This window comes from Carettochelys insculpta, chromosome 3 (genome assembly GCF_033958435.1).
Source record: "Carettochelys insculpta isolate YL-2023 chromosome 3, ASM3395843v1, whole genome shotgun sequence".
Taxonomy (NCBI): Eukaryota; Metazoa; Chordata; order Testudines; family Carettochelyidae; genus Carettochelys; species Carettochelys insculpta.
Window position 1 is genome coordinate 196,349,782 of NC_134139.1, and position 22,020 is coordinate 196,371,801.

General features: G+C 50.5%; 1 protein-coding gene across 1 annotated transcript; it reads right to left on the reverse strand.

Moving 5' to 3' along the window:
* Nucleotides 1-505: 505 nt before the first annotated feature.
* ANKRD66 (ankyrin repeat domain 66) lies at nucleotides 506-7,210 on the reverse strand. The gene is made up of 3 exons (XM_074989002.1): nucleotides 6,811-7,210; nucleotides 4,080-4,308; nucleotides 506-738 (listed from the first exon to the last, which is right to left on the reverse strand). The coding sequence occupies exons 1-3, from the start codon at nucleotides 6,947-6,949 to the stop codon at nucleotides 561-563; spliced, it is 546 nt and encodes a 181-aa protein (XP_074845103.1). The 5' UTR covers nucleotides 6,950-7,210; the 3' UTR covers nucleotides 506-560.
* Nucleotides 7,211-22,020: the final 14,810 nt, after the last annotated feature.

Below are 22,020 nucleotides of genomic sequence, written 5' to 3' on the forward strand. Positions count from 1 at the left end.
ATTAGAGCAAGGGTGAGCAAATTTTTTACGTTGAGCCCCCTTTTTGTTCCTGCAATTAGCAGGGCCCCCTGCCCTCCCCAGCACCACCACCAACCTGTCCAATATAATCCAAACCGATGGAAATTTCAGTTTATGTTCCTATGGGAAAAAAAAAACTTTCAGCACGTGTAAGAAAATAAGTCTGTAGAATGTACAAACTTCATTAAATGGTTCATAAATGTGGCTACATGTACACAAACATGGTAACATAGTTCAACATTTTTAATGAGATGGATGAGCCTAAGACCCAGCAACTAAGCGTACTGTGCCCCCACTTATGAAATTTCACACACCCCAAGTCTATTTTGCACGCCCCTGCATTAGAGAATTGTCAGGGCATGCCAGCAGGGTGCACACAGCATGCTAGGGCAGACTATGATCCATTCCTCGGAGGTGGACGACAGCCTCACATAAACAGGCATGTAGTCTATATTTCATGCTCCAGATACCTCTGGGGTCCATTAATGTCTTTGACTAGCTCTCTAAGACTTTCCCTAGGTCAAGGGAATATGAAGACTCTATTATTTCACATTCTTTCCTCTCTTTTTCTTTTGAGCTGAGCGTGCATGTTTCACCTGAGCACAGGGTGTCTTTTCCTCGAGCTCTTTTTTCTTGAGTTCCCAGTCTTCGTCCGTCTGGTCCAGCTGAATTCCTTTCAATCCTGCCATCAAGCGGTAGTCCCTGCACTCCACCTCAGCTCTGTGGAAGAAAGAGAAGTGTTACAAGAAGCACTGCATGCTGCACAGCTATACCACACTTGTAGGACTGCTAGGGGCTTCCTATCCAATAAAACAGAATTGAAAAGAGGTCACACACAAACTTTCAGTCGCATACAATCAGCCGAAGCCTATCAATTCCCACTCCTCCTGCTGTCTCTTGTTATTTCGACCTGGAGATCATTCAGAACCAAAACTCCACATCAGAACAGCACAAATATCTGGGGAAGTTTCAGTTCCAATCTACCCTTTGCAGCTGGTGGTGTCTCCAAACTGTGCTGAACCAAACCTCAACTCACATGATACCCTTCTGACCATTCTGGGAATCTCCAGCTTTTGCCTCCTGCGCACAACAATGCAAAGTGCTTTCTATATGGCAGCCTCTTCTAGCTTCTATTCTAGCACAAATACATAGCAAGCAATCACAGATGTCAGCCGGTTTCTAAGCTCTTCTAGTCTCTGGACCAGTGGCGGGGGGAGCAACTTGCAGCCCATCGGGGTTCTGTGGGTGGCCCACAAGATACTTTGTTTACTATTGCTCATGCAGTGAGGGCATGGTGGGGATGGAGGTGAAGGGAGGTGACCCCCTGTTATTGCTGCCACTGCTACACCCTGCCCCAGGTTATCCCTGGCCAGGCTGGTCAGGCAGATTTCACTTGCCTTTCTTCAGCCACCTAAACCTGCAAATCTCCAAGCTGACAGCATGGTGGCACTCCATACCTGTGTTTTTATCCTTAGTCGAAGCCCCACTCTCTTCTGTGATGTGTACAAAAGCACCGTAATTATTCTGTTTCCAGGCTCTCCGAAAATAACCCAACAAAAGACTTGATCTTTGTGACAAATTTGTTTTTTTTCTTTTCAATGGCACAGACTTTTCTGTTGCTTTCACCACATTGATCGTTTCTCCCCCTTCTCCTCTTCTCTCCGGTGCCACAGCCGCCAGGTGTAAAACAAGTCAGCTAGTTTCAAGAACCCCAACACAAAGGCCTGCATCCAAGACCCAAAAAGCAAAATGTCCTTTCATGGGACCTAGGCGCAGGCCTGCCAAGGGCAGGAGCAAAGGGGGCAGTTGCAAGTGGCAGTGAGGGTGTGGGAGGGAGGCCCAATGACACAGTCCAGACGGCACTGAGGGCTGACTGCCCTTGGTTCCACCCCTTCCGCTCTTGGCCCCACTGCTTTGGGGCATGGAGCTGGGCTCTCCTCCCACCTTACTCTGGAGTCACCCCTGGGGGCTCAGAGGCAGAGTTCCCTAAAATTACTCCCAGGAAGGAGGGATACTGCAAAACCCAAAAGGAGAGAAATAGCACAGGAAAAGGCAGGAAAGTGCAGGGAATGGCATTTAGCTGCTGTGTAGAGGGTCCCTGAGCCTCATCTTGGAGTGGAGGGTGAGCCCATGTTCCCCTTCCATTGTGAAATAGTGAAATGGGAACCTGCCGGAAAGGGCTGGAGAGCAGAAACCTTGATACCCTTCTTGCAGAAGGGGCAGCACAATAGTGACCAGGCTGGAGTGGCTGAGGCATTCTGGGATACAATCTGGGTGAAATCAACTATTCTAAATAGTTGCATTGTATCTTTGAGATCTACCTAAACTAGTAAAGCCGAAGGATAATTTTTTTCTCAGATCCCAGTGAGAATCATGGCTTATTTCCTGCAGCAGGAGTAAATCTGCATAACTCCACGGAAGTCAGCACTAATGTTCACAAGCTGAACATCTGATATGTCTTGGAACAACTTGCATAAAATTTGCATGTGCAGTTACCACAATTCTACAAGCAAGCACAAACTGCCAGCATACCAAAAGGCCAATTGTGTCAGTTATGCAAATGAGACCTTCGCAATAGTTTAAGAAGTTTGTATTCCAAAGACAAGAAACAGTGAAAACATTAAACATTATGTAATGGTACACCTACTCGACAGATCTGGCTAAATTTGAATGGGTAAATTTTCGTTTGAATGTTATGGACTGTGCTTGGGTGCTTACCTCTTGGAAACCTGCACTTTTAACCAGAATAGCTTGAAATGATGATGTCCTATTCAATGAAAGCAAGTCTCTTAAGATAATTGGTTCAGTGGATTCACTGAAATCAAGGAAGGTCTTTCCATTTACTCGCTCCTGTGCAGAAGCCCAGCAGAAGGTCTGAGCAGATTTATACGTCACGAAAACCCTAGAGCAGGGGTTAGCAACCCTTCCAAGGTGGAATGCCAAAATTTCACCTTTTGATCTCTTTGTACAGTCCAAGCACCGGTGATACTTTTAAAAGTCTTTAGAGCTGTGTCTACACGTGCACGCTACTTCGAAGTAGCGGCACTAACTTCGAAATAGTGCCCGTCACGGCTACACGCGTCGGGCGCTATTTCGAAGTTAACTTCGACGTTAGGCGGCGAGACGTCGAAGTCGCTAACCTCATGAGGGGATCGGAATAGCGCCCTACTTCAACGTTCAACGTCGAAGTAGGGACCGTGTAGACGATCCGCGTCCCACAACGTCGAAATTGTGGGGTCCTCCATGGCGGCCATCAGCTGGGGGGTTGAGAGATGCTGTCTCTCCAGCCCGTGCGGGGCTCTATGGTCACCGTGTGCAGCAGCCCTTAGCCCAGGGCTTCTCGCTGCTGCTGCTGCAGCGGGGGATTCATGCTGCATGCACAGGGTCTGCAACTCGTTGTCGGCTCTGTGTATCTTGTGCTGTTTAGTGCAAGTGTGTCTGGGAGGGGCCCTTTAAGGGAGTGGCTGGCTGTTGAGTCCGCCCTGTGACCCTGTCTGCAGCTGTGCCTGGCACCCTTATTTCGATGTGTGCTACTGTGGCGTGTAGACGTTCCCTCGCTACGCCTATTTTGATGTGGTGCTGCGCAACGTCGATGTTGAACATCGACATTGCCGGCCCTGGAGGACGTGTAGACGTTATTCATCGAAATAGCCTATTTCGATGTCGCCACATCGAAATAGGCTACTTCAATGTAGGCTTCACGTGTAGACGTAGCCTAGTACTCCTACTTGCATTTTCATTAATAAATAAATAAAGATGCAGAGCTTTATCGTTTAGATGGTGGTTGGTAGCATTAGCTGGTCTTTTGTTAATACACAGGTGGCATGGCTTTGCACAAGCTCCTAACTGCATGGGGAGACATGGGACGGGGAGAGCAGGGCTGACAGTGGCACACAAGCCAAGGGTTGCTTACCCCTGCCCTAGGGCTAGCACAGGATTTAGGTTCAAATGCAAATTGTGCATAGGCCATTGCACTGAGCCCCATACCAGAATGACTTTCACTGTCACTGGCTTCCCCCTCCGTTTACTGCAGCTGTTTTCAGAACTCGGTCAATACTCACATCTCTAAAAATTTCACACAGTCTTTGTGCCCATAGATTTCTGCAAGCCTTTTCGGAGTGTCCCCATAGAAATCTGTAGCATCGATAGCAGCATGCAAAAAATGAAGAGTCCTTAGCACGCCGAGTCTTCCGGACTCAGCAGCAAAATGAGCAGGAGTCCAACCCACGTCATTTCTCAAGCAGAGGCGAGCACCATGCTGCACAAGTAGTTTTACCATCTCTGATTGCCCTTGTAAATATGCAGAAAACAAAGGAAGAAAAAATGGTTCAAAAGGGATATATTCAATTTGTTCTATAAACTACATGGCAGTGCCATGAATCTGTGGCCACTGACTACAAGCACTGCAGGGATGTCATCAGCTAAGCTGCACATACTCAAGAACTCTAGTTCCAACATGCACAAGCCACTGCCATTTGTGCTGATGCTCTGTTAGATGTACTACCTTTAGGTCTTATACCCTCTGTAGACAGAATATAGCATATACGGCTGATTAGGTCTGAGTTTTCATCCGGACAGTGATTCTAAGCTTCATATCCACACAAACTGGTATACAGTAAATTCTTTCATATCCAGCATTCTGTCATCCAGAACTCTCAAATAACTGGCATTTTAACCATGAGTAAATTTTAGTTACCTTTTCCATAAGTACGGTATAGTGAAAGTAAATACAAATAAATGCAGCAAATACAGTATAAGTGTACAATACTGCTTTTGTTGGTAAATAAAGTACTCTGCATATATTTTTTGTTTGTTTCTTAATATCTAATCTTGTTTTGCTTCAGTGTTATGCATGGCTAGATATACCTATTATCCAGAATATTTGATATCCAGCAAACTCCTGATCCCAAGGCTGCCAGATATAAAAAAGTTTACTGTATTACATACTCTCTCTAGCTAACCAGATCAACTGCGTCTACACTACCCCTCCCTTTCGGAAGCGGGATGTAAATTTAGCAGATTGAAAATGCTAATGAGGCACCCATGACTTTTCAGAACTTCATTTGCATAATGGGGCACTTGCCACATCAAAAGTGCTGCTTTCAAAATGCAAATTAGCCATGTAGATGGGGTTCCTTTGGAAGGAACCCTGTCTACACAGCTAGTTTGCATTTCAAAAGCAGCACTTTTGATGCAGTGAATGGCCATCATTATGCAAATGAAGCACTGAATATTGGCACCTCATTAGCATTTTCAATCTGCTGCATTTACATACCCCTTCCGAAAGGGAGGGGTAGTGTAGGTGCGGCCATCTTGTCCCCAAGCATCTGGACTACAGGAATTCAAATCCCAGCAGCGAGGCATCATTCCCACTGAATGCAATGCCAAGTATACAAGCTTTAGGGGGCCCAGGAATGCCTTGGTTATGACTGTGATTGGTTGTAGCCGTGTTGACAGTGCTTGCAAATCTGAGTCCTGTGATTTTCTTTTCAGGGTGTGGATAATTTTTAAAAATAATTAGGGACACACACGAGTATAATTAAACACTGCTTTATTGTTACACGTTGAACCTCTCTAGTCCAGCACTCTCTAGTCTCAGTATCCATGTTCCAGCACTATTTAGTTAACCAGGGGTCCACTTGGATGTGGCCAAGTTTCCCATGGTCCCATAAAGTTTGTTTTCGGCTACCAGTCCTGGCTTTCAGTATTCTGTGCAGTTATTTAGCTGTAATGTACCCCAAATGCCTTCTAAGAGCCCAGTAAGCAGTGGAAGTGTTGATAAAACTGCTAGATAATGTTGAATTCCCATAGCTTGGCAAATTCTCTGGTTCGGTGTCAGTCAGGTCTCAAGGGTGCTGGACTAGAGAGGTTCAACTTGTAGTACCTTTTTAAAAATAAATTACCCAGACCTCATGGCACTGGAGATGGATAAGCCAGTCAGGGGACACTTCCATGGCAAAAAGAATAAAAAATCCATCAGCAATGATTCTCAGGGATGGCTATGTAGGAGTAAACGACCCAAGCAAATCTCCTCATTCGGGACCACTCAGGACCCGAGAGTGCTAGACAAGGGAGGTACAACCTGTACTTCAATATTAAATTAAAGTGGGGAAAGAAACAGGGCCGTAATAAGCCGTGAGCAGCCATGGGCCCAGAGGCAAGGTGGGAGGGGTGCATAGGGAGGGTCTAAGAGCAGAAAGGGGGGGGTCCTAGGACTATCAGCCCTGGAGCCCCCCCTCGCTCCCTCAGAGCCACATGTGGATTGGGGCAAAGCCCTCTGGGCCCCTTTGAAAAGACAAGTCCAGGGACAAATGCTTCCTTTGGCCCTCCGCATCTGTGGGCCATCATAATACATATATACACACATTACAAACACTGCACATTAACCCTTTAAAATAATAAACTTTATATAAACAAGAATCGATCATTTGGGGTCCAATCCCACAAGTCCTTTCACAGGCAAAACTCCCTGTTAGTTCAATATTTTGCCCCTTTGAGCAATGAGAGCAGGATCAGAAGCTCTCTGTAATTGTCAGCATACTGCATCAGCCCATGAGTAGCCTGCCTAGCAGCAGTGCTGAAACAGTTTGTACAGTGTGGTGCTGAGAGCCATGGAACCAAGCTGCAAAGCCTGTATATGATGGAAACCCCTGAAAGCCACTAGTTGTGACTGCAACCCCAGCATTCCTAGTTCCAACACCTGTGCTGCATAGTGTAATAAATATTAAGAATTGTCTTCTCCGATTTTAATGTCAGCATGCGCATGGAATGTTGAATACAGAACTCTCTTACCTTTAGCAGCAGCCCAGTGTAGGGGTGTCCTGTCATTCCAGTCTGTGTCTTTAAAATTCACATCACACAGCCCTTTTTTCAAAAGCTCATTCACTAAATTGTAATCACCCAGAGCTACAGCTTCATGCAGCTCTGTCATGTTGCACAGTTCTAATAACCCGTGGTACGAGAACAACAAATTAATACCTTCCTTCACTTGCTCTCTATAGCAGCTTTCACTAGGCTTAGAAAGGCCACACCACACCAGAGACAATAGGAATGTCTTAGGCGGTGTCCTTACTGAAAATTAAGACATTAATGACCATTATCAAGCTTTTATTGAAGGCCAAAATGGAAGGCAGAAAGAAAACTAACATCCACTGTGAACTGAATCTAAATCAGTCTCTGATTACAGTCTGAAGGAGACATGCTAAGTGTTTAGTCTCTGAGTTCAGAGAAATCTGTTGCAAAGTGCAAGTGAGCATATAAAACCAAACACAAACAAAACTACGGTGCATTTCTCAAGGATGTTGCTACAGATCTCCCAGCTCACAACACAAAGTGACCTCCCAGTCTGTTGTTACTTACTTACTATGGAAACTGGCTCCTCCTTTGTTAAAGCTGCAGACTTATTGTACAGACATTTTTTAAAGAGGTTAAAGCTCAGCTATTTCCCATGTTACTCTAGGCAGACCTGGATTCAGCACAGTCACACTGCTCATAAAATGTCAGCTGTTCTCCCACATGGGTGTGCTCTGCATTGGCGCAGGAGCCTGGAGGCTATTCCATGCACAAGCAATGGCCTACACATCTTAGGGGGTAGTGATCACCAGCCAGTAGACTGGGATCTACTGGTAGATCCTGGAGCCTCTGACAGGTGAGCCTTGCTGGTTTGACAGAGAAGCTATCAGATGCTGGCACTTCAGCTGCCCCCCACCCCCCTCACTGCACTGCTGCTCCTGCTTTCTGCCTTGAAGCTTGCCGCTCCCCATCCCAGCCCCCACCCTCCCCTCCGCAAGCCTCCACTTCCTGTTCAGGGTGAGGGCGGCTGAAGAGGAGGGCACTGATTTCAGGGTGTCCTCCTCCCCTGTTCCCCATCTCCACAAGGCAAGGCCTCAGAACAAGGGTGTGGTGGAGCTTTGGAGAAGGAGGCAGAGCAAGGGTTTGGGTAGACCCTGGACTGATTTAAATTCAAAAAGTGATCTTGTGCTTAAAAAGGTTGGAGACCCCTGTGCTAGGAGATCACTCAGCATCTGCTTGGCTGACAAGTTACGTGCATTCCCAGAAAACAAAACTCTCTCTTCTGGGAGCACAGGGAAGGGCTCCAGGGCTGTACCCAGCTTGAAAGGTCATTGCTAAGGAAAGATCTCCCTCCTTGCAAGTGCAACCCACACATCTATTGTGGTGTGGCTCAGTCTCAGGTAGTGGCACCTAGACAGCTTACCAAGAGAAAGAAGAGTCTCCCCTACCTGAGCGGCAGCTGGCTTTTAGCTCAAGCTGTAGAAGCTCATGTACCAGAGCTCCAGAGAGCCCAGGTTTGGGTCTGTCTGATGGTGGTTATGATACAAAGCTGGGGGCTTGTCAGGGATTCCAACTGGGTCTGCAAAGTTCAGTTCGTGCTTCCTCGGCTAGGCCTGCAATGGCACACAAAGAGGGGAATGGGCCCCCTCGGAGAGTGGGGTGAATTTCAAAAGCCATGTGCCGCACAGTTGGCTGCTGAGTCTCAGGCTCATCCATCTCATTAAAAATGCTGGAATATGTTACTGTTTTTATGTATGTGTATTCACATTTATATACCCATTAATAAAGTTTTTTACATTCTCCAGGCTTATTTTCTTACACATGCCAATTTTTTTTCATATAAACATAACGAAAATTTCCATCTGTTTGGATTACATTAGACAGGTTGGGGGTGAGGGGGAGGGGGCTGCTAACTGCAGGAACAAACAGTGGGGCCCAACATAAAATGTTTGCTCACCCCTGAGCTGGGAAGGCGTGCAACCCACAAACCTACTGCGTGCAGCTCACTATCACATGTAGTAGCACTTACAGTGGCTGTGTCTACACTAGCCCCCTCCTTTTGGAAGGGACACGGTAATGAGGGATTTTGGCAGATGCTAATGAGGCACTGACATGCATATGCAATACTTTCGAATCAGGCGTGGCTGCCATTATGCTAATGAGGTACTGCATATTCATGGCAGCGCTTCATTCGCATCTGCCGAAATCCCTCATTATCACACCCCTTCCGAAAGGAGGGGGCTAGTGTAGACACAGCCACAAAGAGAAAGACTGAGTCTGCCCCACAGCCTTAGCAGAGCTGCAGCTAGCTTTTAGCTCAAACTGTAGAGGGTCCTCCACTAAACTCCAGGGGTCCCAGTTTCAAGTCCACCTGTGGGCAGTTACAGTTACTCAAGTGCAGAATGAAGTACTTCCCTCTTACCATCCAAGGAAAGCTACAGGCCAGGCTTGGGAGACAGATGCAGGGACTACAAGCATAGGCCAAGCAGAAGGGGTAAAAGGATCGTCTCCTTTATTGTAAAGGGTGACAGTCACCCCTTCATCCACAGGGGAAATGAACCAGTTGAGCTGAGTGAGGCAGTTCATCCAGAAGCCATAGGAAGAATGAAGCCTTGACAGCTCAGACACAGCCTGCGTCTACACTAGGAGAAAAATTTGAATGTCAAGGCGTTAGCTCAATATTAAATCATGACCGTCTGCACACTTCATGCTGTTAACTTGATTTATTGAGCCGTAATACTGATTTCAAAATATCAATATTATGGGATGGGCACAGCATCAAAATTGAATTTAAAATCTTGAATCAAGGCTAGTGTGGAAGCACCATGTCCTTAATTCAAATTTATTAGCCTCCAGTAGTGTCCCGTGTGCATCCCACAAAGCTACGCAGTGACCCTCCAAGTATGTCCACTTCGTTGTGCCTGGCTGTCACGTGTGCGGGAAAGTGAAAGTAAGCCTGCAAAGTTTTGATTGATTTTGAATTTGAATTAAAATTTGCATTGGAATGTAGCAGCCCAGCCCTGCAAATATAAAGGGCATCCATTATGAAAAAGATCCCTCTGCCCATCACGTTGCACCGCTTCAGTAGCCATCGAATAGCATAGGTCGCAAATTTTTGGTAGCCCAGTACTGCAATCATGAGCACTCAGGGCAGCAATCTGACTAGCACTTCTCAGGCTCGCAAGAGAGCACCAGCTTCGACCCACCAGGAGAGTCTTGATCTTTTGGGCTACGTCTACACGTGAACGCTACATCGAAATAGCCTACTTCGATGAATAACGTCTACTCATCCTCCAGGGCTGGCAACGTCGACGTTGAACATTGACGTTGGGCAGCACCACATCGAAATAGGCGCTGCAAGGGAGTGTCTACACGCCAAAGTAGCACACGTCAAAATAAGGGTGCCAGGCACAGCTGCAGACGGTCATATGGCGGACTAGCACTTCCGGGGCAACAGCTAGCCGCTCCCTTAAAGGGCCCCTCCCAGACACACTCAGCCTGCACAGCACGCGGTATGCAGAGCCATAGGCACGCACACCTCAAGCGACGCAGTCATGGACCCCCAGCAGCAGCAGCAGCAGCAGCAGCAGCCGCCAGAGGTCCACACAGCCATCCCTGCAGGAGCACTGCTTGCCCTGATCCATGCCATGCAGGAGGCAGCTGAGCACCTCCTTGTCACAGAGGAGGAGCTGCCCGCAGGGGAGGAGGACGCAACCCCCAACCCTGCAGCACCCCGCCCCACCCCCCCCGCCGCACACGCCGCCAGCTGTGGAGCTACCCCACGAGCACCGACTGGTGGGAGCGGCTGGTGCTGGGAGAGTGGGATGACGACTGCTGGCTCCAGAACTTTCGCATGAGCCGGCAGACATTTCTGGAGCTATGCCAGTGGCTCACCCCCGCACTGAGGCACCAGGACACCGCCATGCGGCGTGCCCTCAACGTCGAGAAACGGGTCGGCATCGCTGTCTGGAAGCTGGCCGCTCCAGACAGCTACCGATCCGTGGGCCAGCAGTTTGGCGTCAGCAAGGCCACCGTCGGGGCTGTCTTCATGGAGGTAAGAGGACCCACGGGGGGAGGGGGAGGCAGCCCTGGCAGGGGAGGGGAGGGGAGGGGGGCCCTGGCAGGGGAGGGCCACACACACCCTGCACACCCCTCATTGGTGCTCTCCCATGTGCTTGCCCTGCAGGTCGTCCGCGCCATCAACTCCCTGCTCCTCCACAGGCTCGTGAGGCTGGGGGACCCAGATGCCGCCATCGTGGGCTTTGCCACCCTGGGCTTCCCCAATTGCTTCGGGGCTCTGGATGGGACTCACATCCCCATCCGTGCCCCGGAACACAGTGGAGGACACTACTTAAACAGGAAGGGCTACCACTCAGTGGTCCTCCAGGCCTTGGACATATATGTGGGCTGGCCTGGCAGCACCCAGACACCTGGGTATTCCGGAACTCGGGCCTGTGCCGCCGGCTGGAGGCAGGGACCTACATCCCCCAGCGGGAGATCCCTGTGGGGGACACCACCATGCCCCTCTGCGTCATCGCAGATGCGGCATACCCCCTCCGGCCCTGGCTCATGCACCCGTACACGGGCCATCTGTCCGCCAGCCAGGAGTGCTTCAACCAGCGCCTGAACCATGCGCGTCAGGTGGTGGAGCACACATTTGGGCACCTCAAAGGGCGCTGGAGGTGTCTCCTCACCCGCCTTGATGCAGGCCCCACCAACATCCCCCAGATTGTGGGCGCGTGCAGCGCCCTACACAACCTCGTGGAGAGCAAGGGGGAGGCCTTCTTTCAGGGCTGGGCTGTGGAGGCCGGCAGGGCCGATGTGCAGCCACCCACTGCCCCCCAGTCGCCAGGTGGACCCCGAAGGGACCCGGGTCCGGGAGGCCCTGCGGGCCCAGTTCAATGAGGCTATGAGATGAACGCTGGCAGGCCCCCCACTGCCCCCCTCATCCTCCACAACACTCCCTGCCCCTACGCCCACACCACAGAGCACCCAAGAGCACCCCCCCCCACTTTTCTTGTAAATAAAAGCAGACAGTTGTTCGTCAAATCAAATATCTGTAGAACTCTTATTATTATTATCAACAAGACTAACTATTTACAGGCAAAATCTAACATATATATATATGGCTATGTCTACACGTGCCCCAAACTTCGAAATGGCCATGCAAATGACCATTTCGAAGTTTACTAATGAAGCACTGAAATGCATATTCAGCGCTTCATTAGCATGCGGGCGGCAGCGGCGCTTCGAAATTGACGAGCCTTGCCGCCGCGCGGCGCGTCCAGACGGGGCTCCTTTTCGAAAGGACGCCACCTTCTTCGAAGTCCCCTTATTCCCATGAGCTCATGGGAATAAGGGGACTTCGAAGTAGGCAGGGCCCTTTCGAAAAGGAGCCCCGTCTGGACGCGCCGCGCGGCGGCAAGGCTCGTCAATTTCGAAGCGCCGCTGCCGCCCGCATGCTAATGAAGCGCTGAATATGCATTTCAGCGCTTCATTAGTAAACTTCGAAATGGCCATTTGCATGGCCATTTCGAAGTTTGGGGCACGTGTAGACACAGCCTATATGTATTATAAATAGGGATAAGATGAAAGGGGAAGACAAGGAATGGGAGAACTATGTACATGGGGGGGCAAGGATCAGCATAGTAACAGGGGTCAAATATACAAACTATTTACAAAATAACCTAAAACTGGGGGGGAATATATACAAAGGGGGAGGGGGGGGCCCACGTCCTGGGCCCTACACCCCTAATGTCCAGCGCTGGGGCTGGGTGGCCGGGATCCCCACCTCGGCCTCAGCCCTGGCCGGGGCTAGCTGGGTGCCGCGCAGACCAGGAGATACGGCCGGCGGGTGTCAGCTGGCCCCAGGTCCCCCTCGGCAGAAGGGCCCTCGGTGGCGGGTGGCGGTGAGACGGCGGATGGCGCAGCGGCTGGAGCAGCGGGTGGAGCAGCAGGTGGAGCAGGCAGGGTGGACGCAGCAGCGGCCGGCGTGGCGTGGGGGGCCAGGTAGTCGGCGATATGGTTGAAGGTCCGCATGAAGGCCCCCCATGCCTCCTGGTGCCAGGTGGAGGGCCAGCAGCTGGGGGGTCCGTCGCTGTAGGGTGGTGGTGCTGGGTCTGCCGTCTTCCCCGCCGTGGGGCTGGTCGGTCCTCCGCCGAGGGGCTGGCCTGGAGTGATGGCCCCAGGGGTCTGTCCGGGACCACTGACGCCTCGCCAGCGCTCTCTGGTCCTTCCGATGGTGCAGCTGCGGAACACAGGAGTGGGGGAAGAAGAGTGGAGACAGCCGTTTGTGTGGGCCCCGAGCTGTGGCCCTTGTCACCCCACCCCTCTGCTGCAGGTTCCCCATCCCCATCCCCGGGAGATGCTGCTGTGATGGAGTTCAGGGGTCCCCCTGAACTGCACCCCGTCCACTGGCAGAAGTGACTCTCACTCAGCAGGTACAACAGGAGGTTTATTTGGCAACAGATGCCCAGTTTCTCACAGAAGCGACAGTACAGCAGTCAGAGATGGTCCTTCCAACCCATCCTGGGGAGAAGACCCCAAGGGGTGCCCCTCTGGGGTGTAGCTTTCCCCCTCCTCAGGCTGGCTGCCTTCTAGCTCTCCCTTCCCCTAGCCTCTAACTGCCGCCCCCAATTCAAACCCAGCTCGGCTCCTCCCTCCTCTTTGTTCAGGGCAGAGGTGTAACCTGCCAGTTGTAGCCCCAGGGTCATCCTTAGCCATTGGGAGCTATTCTGCTTGTTTCTCATATGTAGCCTGAGACTCACATTTGCACTCCCCCCCCTCCATCACATGCTGCTGCTGCTGCTGCTGCTGCTGGGTGTCCCACCCCCACCCCCGGGGGACCCTAGAGGTTCCGGTCCCCCCAGCCCTGGGGATGGGGCATGGCACTGTCATGCTGGCGGGGGCAGGGGCTGATGCACTTTTCTGAGGGACATGCCACTGCTGTCCTTGGGGCCATGGTCATCTGGGCATGTGGAGGGCCCTGGTCATATCTATTACCCCCGGCCCTCAACCCCGGGGGTGTGCACCAGGGGGGTACATACCTGACAGTCCACTCCCATGGTCGGGGGACACCCGGGGGGTGGACGCCCAGCTGGATCTCCTGGATGGCAGGACGATCTGGAGGCCGGTGTCGCTGGAGGAGGACTCCCCCTCCTCCTCCTCCTCCTCCTCCGGTGCCCCGGGGGTGGGCTCCTGAGGGGGCCCCTGGGGTGCGGGGCTTGCCTCCGGGGCCTGCTGGGGCTCGTCGGCCGAGGTATCAAGAGTGGCCAGAGGGGAGGAGGTGTGCTGGGGGCCCAGGATGTCCCTGAGCTCCCTGTAAAAGGGGCAAGTGACGGGGGGTGGCCCCAGATCGACCAGCCACATCCCGGGCCCGGGCATAACCCTGCCGCAGCTCCCTCACTTTCCTCCGGACATGATCCGGAGTGCGAGCAGGGTGACCCCGGGCGGCCAGACCCTCGGCCAGCCGAGCGAACGCATCTGCGTTCCGCCTCTTGCTCCCCATTACCTAGAGCACCTCCTCCTCGCTCCAGAGCCCCAGCAGGTCCCGAAGCTCGGCCTCCATCCAGGAGGGGCCCCACTGCCGCTTCCCCACCTGGCTGCTGGGCTGGGAGCCCTGGCTCCCTTTGGGGGGGGGTCTCCTGGGGGCACTTGGGGGGCTGTCGGGCGGCCATTGCAGTGGTGGGGAGTGTGTGGGGCTGCTGAGGGACGTGCAAGCTGGCCGCATGTCTGGGCTGGCGCCTGCACATTCTCTCAGCTTCCTGCACAGGAAGGCAGGGGGCAGGGAGCTTTAAGGGGCCGCTCCACGTGGCCACCATCGAGCTCAGGGGCTGGAGAGAGCGTCTCTCAACCCCTCAGCTGATGGCCGCCATGGAGGACCCCCCTATTTCGATGTTGCGGGACGTGCAACGACTACACGTTCCCTACTTTGACGTTGAACATCAAAGTAGGGCGCTATTCCCATCCCCTCATGGGGTTAGCGACTTCGACGTCTCGCCACCTAACGTCGATGTTAACTTCGAAATAGCGCCCAACATGTGTAGCCGTGACGGGCGCTATTTCGAAGTTGGCGCCGCTACTTCGAAGTAGGTGGCACGTGTAGACGCGGCTTTGGTCACACAACAGGAATAGCTGTTCTTTCTCCATATCTGTTAGTTTTAGGAGGGTGATGTCTTCTTTGGCAACCTGCAGAAGCATGGGAATTCACTTTTTTTTTGAACGTTTCCTGCCCCTGTACATTTGCTGGCAGCAGCCAGTGGGCGCTCCATTCCCCACCCCACAAGGCTCTGCCAGGGTCCCCCCCAATGTCCCTTTCCAACCAGCATTTTTGTTCAATTTTCAGGACTCCCCCACTGCCAGGCTCTGCTGTGCCTTTCCAGTCCCATGTCCCTTTCCCCCAGCATTTCTTCTCCAGAATTTCTTTTCATTTTTCAGGACTCCCCCATGCCACACAGCTGCTGGGCTCTGCTGGGATTTTCCCATCCCATGATCCTTTCCCCCAGCATTTCTTTTCCCCCATTTCTTTGCATTCTGCTGGGCACCCATGGCGCCCCATGGCTGCTGGGCTCTTCTGGGCATCTCCCCTCCCATTCCCCCTTCCCCCAGCATTTCTTTTGATTTTCGACTCCCCACAGCACCACACACCTGCTGGGCTCTTCTGTGATTTCCCTTACATGCAGCCTTTCTTTGGATATTTTTTTCTTTACATTATTTTTATTGTACATCAAACCCCCACACACAGCTGTCCACTTTTGACCTGCTTCAGGACACCTGGCCAGCACACCTGGCAGCTTCCCCTGCTTTGCAGACATTCCCATTCCCTGCAAAAGAGGATAGTTGCTTATAGCTTACCATGTTCACAAAGCGAAGTGCTGGATAGGTGATGGCAAGTGTGGTATTATGAAACGCACACTTAAGCCGTGTCTACACGAGCCGGCTACTTCAAAGTAGCCGTGCCAACTTCGAAATAGTGCCCGCCACGTCTACACGTGGCGAGCACTATTTCGAAGTTGAAATCGACATGAGGCGGAGAGACGTCAAAGTTGCTATCGCCAACAGGAGATGGGAATAACGCCCTACTTCAACGTTGAACATCGAAGTATGGCACGTGTAGACGATCCGCATCCCACAACATCAAAATAGCACGGTCCGCCATGGTGGCCATCAGCTGAGGGGTTGAGAGATGCTCTCTCCAGCCCCTGCGGGGCTCTATGGTCACCGTGTGCAGCAGCCCTTAGCCCAGGGCTTCTGGCTGCTGCTGCTGCAGCTGGGGATCCATGCTGCATGCACAGGGTCTGCAACCAGTTGTCGGCTCTGTGGATCTTGTGCTGTTTACTGCAAGTGTGTCTGGGAGGGGCCCTTTAAGGGAGCGGCTTGCTGTTGCCCGGGAAGTGCTAGTCCGCCCTGTGACCCTGTCTGCAGCTGTTCCTGGCACCCTTATTTCGATGTGGGCCGCTTTGGTGTGTAGATGCTCCCCTGCAGCGCCTACTTCGATGTAGGCTGACGCTGAACGTCAACGGCACCAGCCCTGGAGGACGTGTAGACATTATTCATCGAAATAGCTTATTTCGATGTCGCTACATAAGCTATTTCGTGAAATAAGCTATTTTGATGTAGCATACACGTGTAGACGTAGCTTTACTGTCCCATCCTTAATAACCCATGTGTCCTTCAAAAGTATACTTTCAGTAATAGTACACAGAAAGCCCATTTGTTGCACTTTAAAATACATTATATGAACTGTATCTTAGTTTTGACCTTCATTTTCCAGACCCAGTGCCCAGCATTCCAGAGAAAACCAGAAGATGCAAGAAATGCAAACAAGATCTGATCCTGGTGCACATGGAAAACACTGAGGCAGAGCACAAGAACCTGACAAAGGACACTGCTCAGTGGCATCAAAATAAAGTAAACTTTAACAAGAGAATGCTTGACCTCCGCCAGCAGCAATTGTCAAAGATGAGTGAGGCCGCGGCAAAGCACACTGAGGTTGTGGCAAAGCTTGTAAGAGCCGTTATTGAGCAGACGGAGATCCGGCACTCCCTGCTGCAGCTGCACAGGGCCTCCCAAACCTGCAGGGCAGCAGCTGATACCCACTGGCCAGAATCCCCTGAGGAGAGGTTGCCCACCCCCAGTCGTCATGATCCCTACACATGGGGAGGGAGGCCAAAGCTAGGCTGCTGCTCCAGCCCCAAAGGGCAATGCAAAAGCACCCTTGAGAAGGCTTCTTTTCACGGTCACTTAAACCTCTCCTCCCCACAAAATAAAATTATTCCTTTGAGCTCGGTGTGATTTCTTGTCCTGAAGGAGCAGGGGGGAAAACACAAATCAAAATGGATAGTAGGGCGGGGGGGTGCTGCTGAAGGCCCAGATGCTTAGTGATACTCCCTGGTCCACAGCAGACACACCGCTGAGGGAACCAGGTGGGTGAAGGGAGGGTGAGTGCTGCTGAAGGAACAGCTGTCCAGTGATACTTCCTGGTCTGCAGCAGACGCACAGCTGAGGGAACCAGACAGGCTGGGGAGGCGCTGAAAGCACAGCTGCCCGCCACATGCATTCTATTTACTGCAACTTAACTCCCTCCCACCAAGTAAAAGCATTCATTCGTTATGGCACGGTATAATTTATTGGCATTATGGCAGAGAAATACATAGGTAGCATGTGCACTACAGATCAGTCTTAAAGCTGTCCCTTATTGCTGCAGCCTGAGCATGGCTGCTGGTGGACGGCAGTGTAGGCAGTTGTGAGTAAGCCCTGCCTATTGCCTCCACTTCAGAATTCCAGAGATATGGGAAAGTCTCCCGTCTTGATTTACATATGTTGTGCAAAACAGCACACGCTGTAATAACCGGGGGGGGGGGGGACATTAGCTTCAGAAATGTCCAAATGGGTCAATAAACTTCTGAACCTTGCTTTTAAACACCCAAAGGTGCATTACGCCACCATTCTGCACCTGCTCAATCTGCGATTAAAGTTTTCCTTGCTGGGGTCCAGGGCTCCCGTGTAGGGATTTATCAGGCAGGGAAGCAGAGGGTAAGCAGGGTCACCCAATATAACAATGGGCATCTCCATATCACCAATCTTGATTTTCTGATCAGGGAAAATAGTCCCATCCAGGAGATTTCCATACAGTCCCAAATTTCGGAATATGCATGTGTCGTGAACCCTCCCTGATCAGCCCTACCAGGTTAGTAAAACAACCTTGGTGATCTACCAACCCCTGCATGACCATGGAGAAGTACCCCTTTCAACTAATATACTCCAAGGCCAGGTGGGCCAGGGCCATGATGGGGATGTGCGTGCCATCTGTTGCCCCACCGCAGTTAGGAAATCCCTGGGCAGCAAAGCCTGTACACATCCCAGGGTCACAGTCTCCCTGAGGAGATGCTGACAGACTGCATGGGCCACCTCCGTCACCATGGACCCTGCTGTAGATCTTCCCACCCCGAACTGCTTTGCCATTGACTGGTAACTGTCGGGGGTTGCAAACTTCCACGGTGCAATTGCCACTCCGTTCTGAACTGTTAAAGCCGGCCTCATTTTTGTGTTGCTGGGCTTCAGGGCAGGCGCCAGCACATCACTAAGTTCCCATAAAGGTGGGCTTGCACATGTGAAAGTTCTGCACTCACTGCTGGTTGTCCCAGGACTCCAAAACTATGTGGTCCCACCAGTGTGTGCTGGTCACTCGAGTCCAAAACCACTGCTCCACTGTCAATAATGCAGTCATGGCAGCCAGCAGCTCTAAGTTCTTGGAACGCAGTTGGGAGATTTGCTCTTCCAAATCATCCTTGGCATCATCAGCAGCAGCAGCATTACAAGTAGTATAGTCAAGTGTCACTGAGCTTTGGAATCAAAGGACAAATTGCGTGACAGCCGCTGTGGTTGCTGAAACAATCTGTGCTATGAGTTGGAGCGTTCATGGATCCATGCTTGCACTGGAATGTTGCAACAGGAATTGGCATGGTCTCCAGTTCTTTTTTTGCGTGGTTAGCGATGTAGTGAATTCTGGGACAGTGCTTGGAATTCCAGAATTCCAACATGAAAAACCCGTAAGCAACTGGGGCTAAGGCAGTGTGGGATAGGTACCCACAATGCAGTGTTCACACTGTCGAACTTGCACAGGGCAATGGGGACACAGAGATTTGACATGGCAAAAAGGTGGGACAGATGTCAAGAAGCTCTGTGGACACTTTATTCGAATTCATAATATCGAGGTTAAATATTTATTAAATATTGAATTCATCTTGTAGTGTAGACACAGCCATAGTGTGTATCAATTAACCTACCAGACACCTCCCCATACTCATGCTTTGCAGAGCAAAGCCAGTCGGAAGGAAACCAGTCAGTGGGATGACACAAGGCGTTTGGGGATGTAAGTGGCAAAGTGGGAGATGAGTTGTCAGGGGATCTCTGACATCAGCTGAGAAACAGTTGTCAGACAAAATCTCTCAATTCACTCAGTACCATTGCACATGGACTGTCCCACTGCCAGTAAGGAGCACATACACTTCTCTCCAACTGCAGAGGGATTGGTTCCATGGCCAGAGAACTGACAGAGGGGGCTCACTGGAAGGTGGGCCATGGGGGGAGGGGGAGACGCAGTGTGAAGTAACGTCTTTTACAAGTTAATGGCCTTTCTGATAACAATCCCCGACATGAACAGACTTTCCAAGCTGTACTGAGCTTTGTGCTAACAAAAAGACTGAGAAAAAGTGACAGGGTAAAAGCAAAGTCAAAAGGTTAGGGCAGAATGTCTGTCTTGCTAATGACCTGCCAGACTTTTTTTTTATTTAAATCAACCCTTTAGAGTTACTTTAAAAGCTCTTTTATGTTAGTTTCCTCCTTTCTAAACAAAAATTTCCAGAAGGATGCAAATGTCCTTTGGGCACATTCTCTGGTCAGATTGAGCAACATGCTACCCAGAAAGGGCTGTGAAACTGGAATTGTCTTTATATTCCTCCTGTCTCAAGCCTGGCCATGGATTGGTTAATCAAATCCCTGGAATAAACTAGAACCACCTCATAGCTGCTCTAATTTATGCCTTGCTGTTCTATAAGCCAGGAAGCCATTCTAGCAGCTACAGAAACAGGACTGTAAACATTCACAGTTTTAAATATATATTAACTAACCTGTCTGGGCAATATGAAAGTATTATCATCCCTACTTCACAGACTGGCAAAATGAGGCATAGCAAAGTGAAGTTAGTTGTTGAAGTTCACAGATTGCCTCAGCAGCCAGAATAGAACTCAGAAGTTTGAGACAATCTGTCCTATCCTTAACTGACACCAGCATGCTGCTTAAAGTATCACTAAAGCAGCTGTCATAGTTATCGAGGACCAGTTTCACGCTATTTTTTGCTGGTTTTCCCCTCGACATAGGCACAAATTTTACACTCTTATTTTGGTTGTCGTCCCACCTCCCCCTGCCAAAAAAAAAATTATGTACCATCCTCCAGCATGGATTCTCCCCATGGTTAGAAACCAGAACCTTCACCATCAACAGCACAAGTTCTACCACTTGAGTTAAGAAAACACCTGCTAGCTGGTACCCACCTTTTAATCAATCTGTGCACCAGTCTCAGGAGGTAGACACAATAGAGGTCACCATTATGATACTCCTGCACAACAGTTGACTGCCCAGACCACATCAGGGGAATAGTGGAGCAAGATAACTTACGTCGTTCACACGCCTTAATTCTAGATGCTCCCATTATAATGACTGGGTGTACTCCAGCGGGTTTATTGAAACCAAAAGCAAAGTTCACTTGGCCACCTCTGTTCTCAGCTAGGCAGAGAGGTACTGTAGTTTGTAGGAACTGGGTAGTGATCCTTTAATTAGTCTGTTAGCCCTTAGATGCAGGGTTTCTCAACAATGTTTTGTAGCAGTGGCTAGGTGTAAGTATTATCAGTTAGTAAGTAAGTGTTTATAAAAACCATAAGTCTTGTAAGAAATCCTGGCTGTTCCTTTTGTAAAAGACATTTCTTTGTTTCTAAAGTGAACTTTCCTTTGCGTGAGTGAAAAAAGTGTGAATGGGGGTATGTGTGCAATGGAATCAGTCCCTGAAGCCAGCCTGTCAGGACAATCAGCTGCCAACAGATTGGGCAGAACCATTCAAACTGAGCCCTGAGAAAGAATCCATCCAAGAAAGAGAAAGGAGCCCCATCAAGAGAAGATCCAAGTCCTATCTGCTGCCAGCTGTGCTGGGACAGTGGTGATGACTCATGGTCATACAGCACCGTGGGGCAGTGAGACAGGACAATCACTATTGGACTAAAACAGATAAAAGATGAAAGCTATAGGAGTCTCTCTCTCTTTTTTCCCCCCTGCTTTTTTCCTATCATCAGCACCCTGCAAGAGTATCTGTGGAAGGTGTGGGGAGGTAGGAGCTGGAAACAGGAGGAGGCCCAGAGACAGGAGGAGGCCCCTCTCCTCAGAATGGATGGTCCTGACTGCTCCTGAGAGCAAGCTGACAAGGAGGTCATACAAGCAGCTTACCACCCTGGATTCATGACTGAAGCCAGACACTTTGGCCCCCACTCTGCCTTGGATTCTTCCACTGTTTCTTCACCTGTGTGAATTCATCTGTGTGAAGGTATGAGTGCAGGAGGGCGTGAGTGTGTGTGGCGGGAAGGGGAGATGCTTGAAAGCTAGTTCCCTTTTTCCTTTAACCCAATAGTGGCATTTATTAAAAGACATATCAGTGTAATCCTGGGGTGGCCTCTCTAGTGTCATATTAAAGTAACACCTGGTACATACTGATTTTCCCTGGTGTACCCCTGCCCCACACCCAGGTGTCGTCCCACCTTACATATTGCCTGTTCTACTCTCCCCAGACCTTCCCATGATGCATACCTCCCCCAAAGAAAGGTGACTCAATCTCAGTCATAGCATTAATCCTGGGCCCCAGCACCCTTGTTACCCTTACGGTTTTGGATAACAAGGTATATATATCCCCCATTAGAAGAATAAATCTGATTCCCGCCCCCCGGGTATCTATGACCTGTGAGGATAGGCTCGAAAAAGAAAGGAAACAGACTCAAGTTAAGGTGTAAACAAGGTAAATCGTACTGAGGGATTTGTTACAATAAGAGGGAAAAATGGGGAAAACCCATTGCAGACTAATAACATTTAACTAATCGATGAAAGTGAACAGTAAAACCAACCCCTTAAATCCAAACTGGATAACATGTGAAAATAAACTGGTAAGTT

Bases quoted from the DNA above. Each gene is read 5' to 3' on its own strand.
- ANKRD66 (XM_074989002.1), bottom strand. From the start codon at position 6,949: ATGACAGAGCTGCATGAAGCTGTAGCTCTGGGTGATTACAATTTAGTG. The intron at 4,309-6,810 runs GTAAGAGAGTTC...CATATTTACAAG, and splicing joins ACACTGGGCTGCTGCTAAAG to GGCAATCAGAGATGGTAAAA. The intron at 739-4,079 runs GTGAGTATTGAC...TTTCTTCCACAG, and splicing joins TGTGTGAAATTTTTAGAGAT to AGCTGAGGTGGAGTGCAGGG.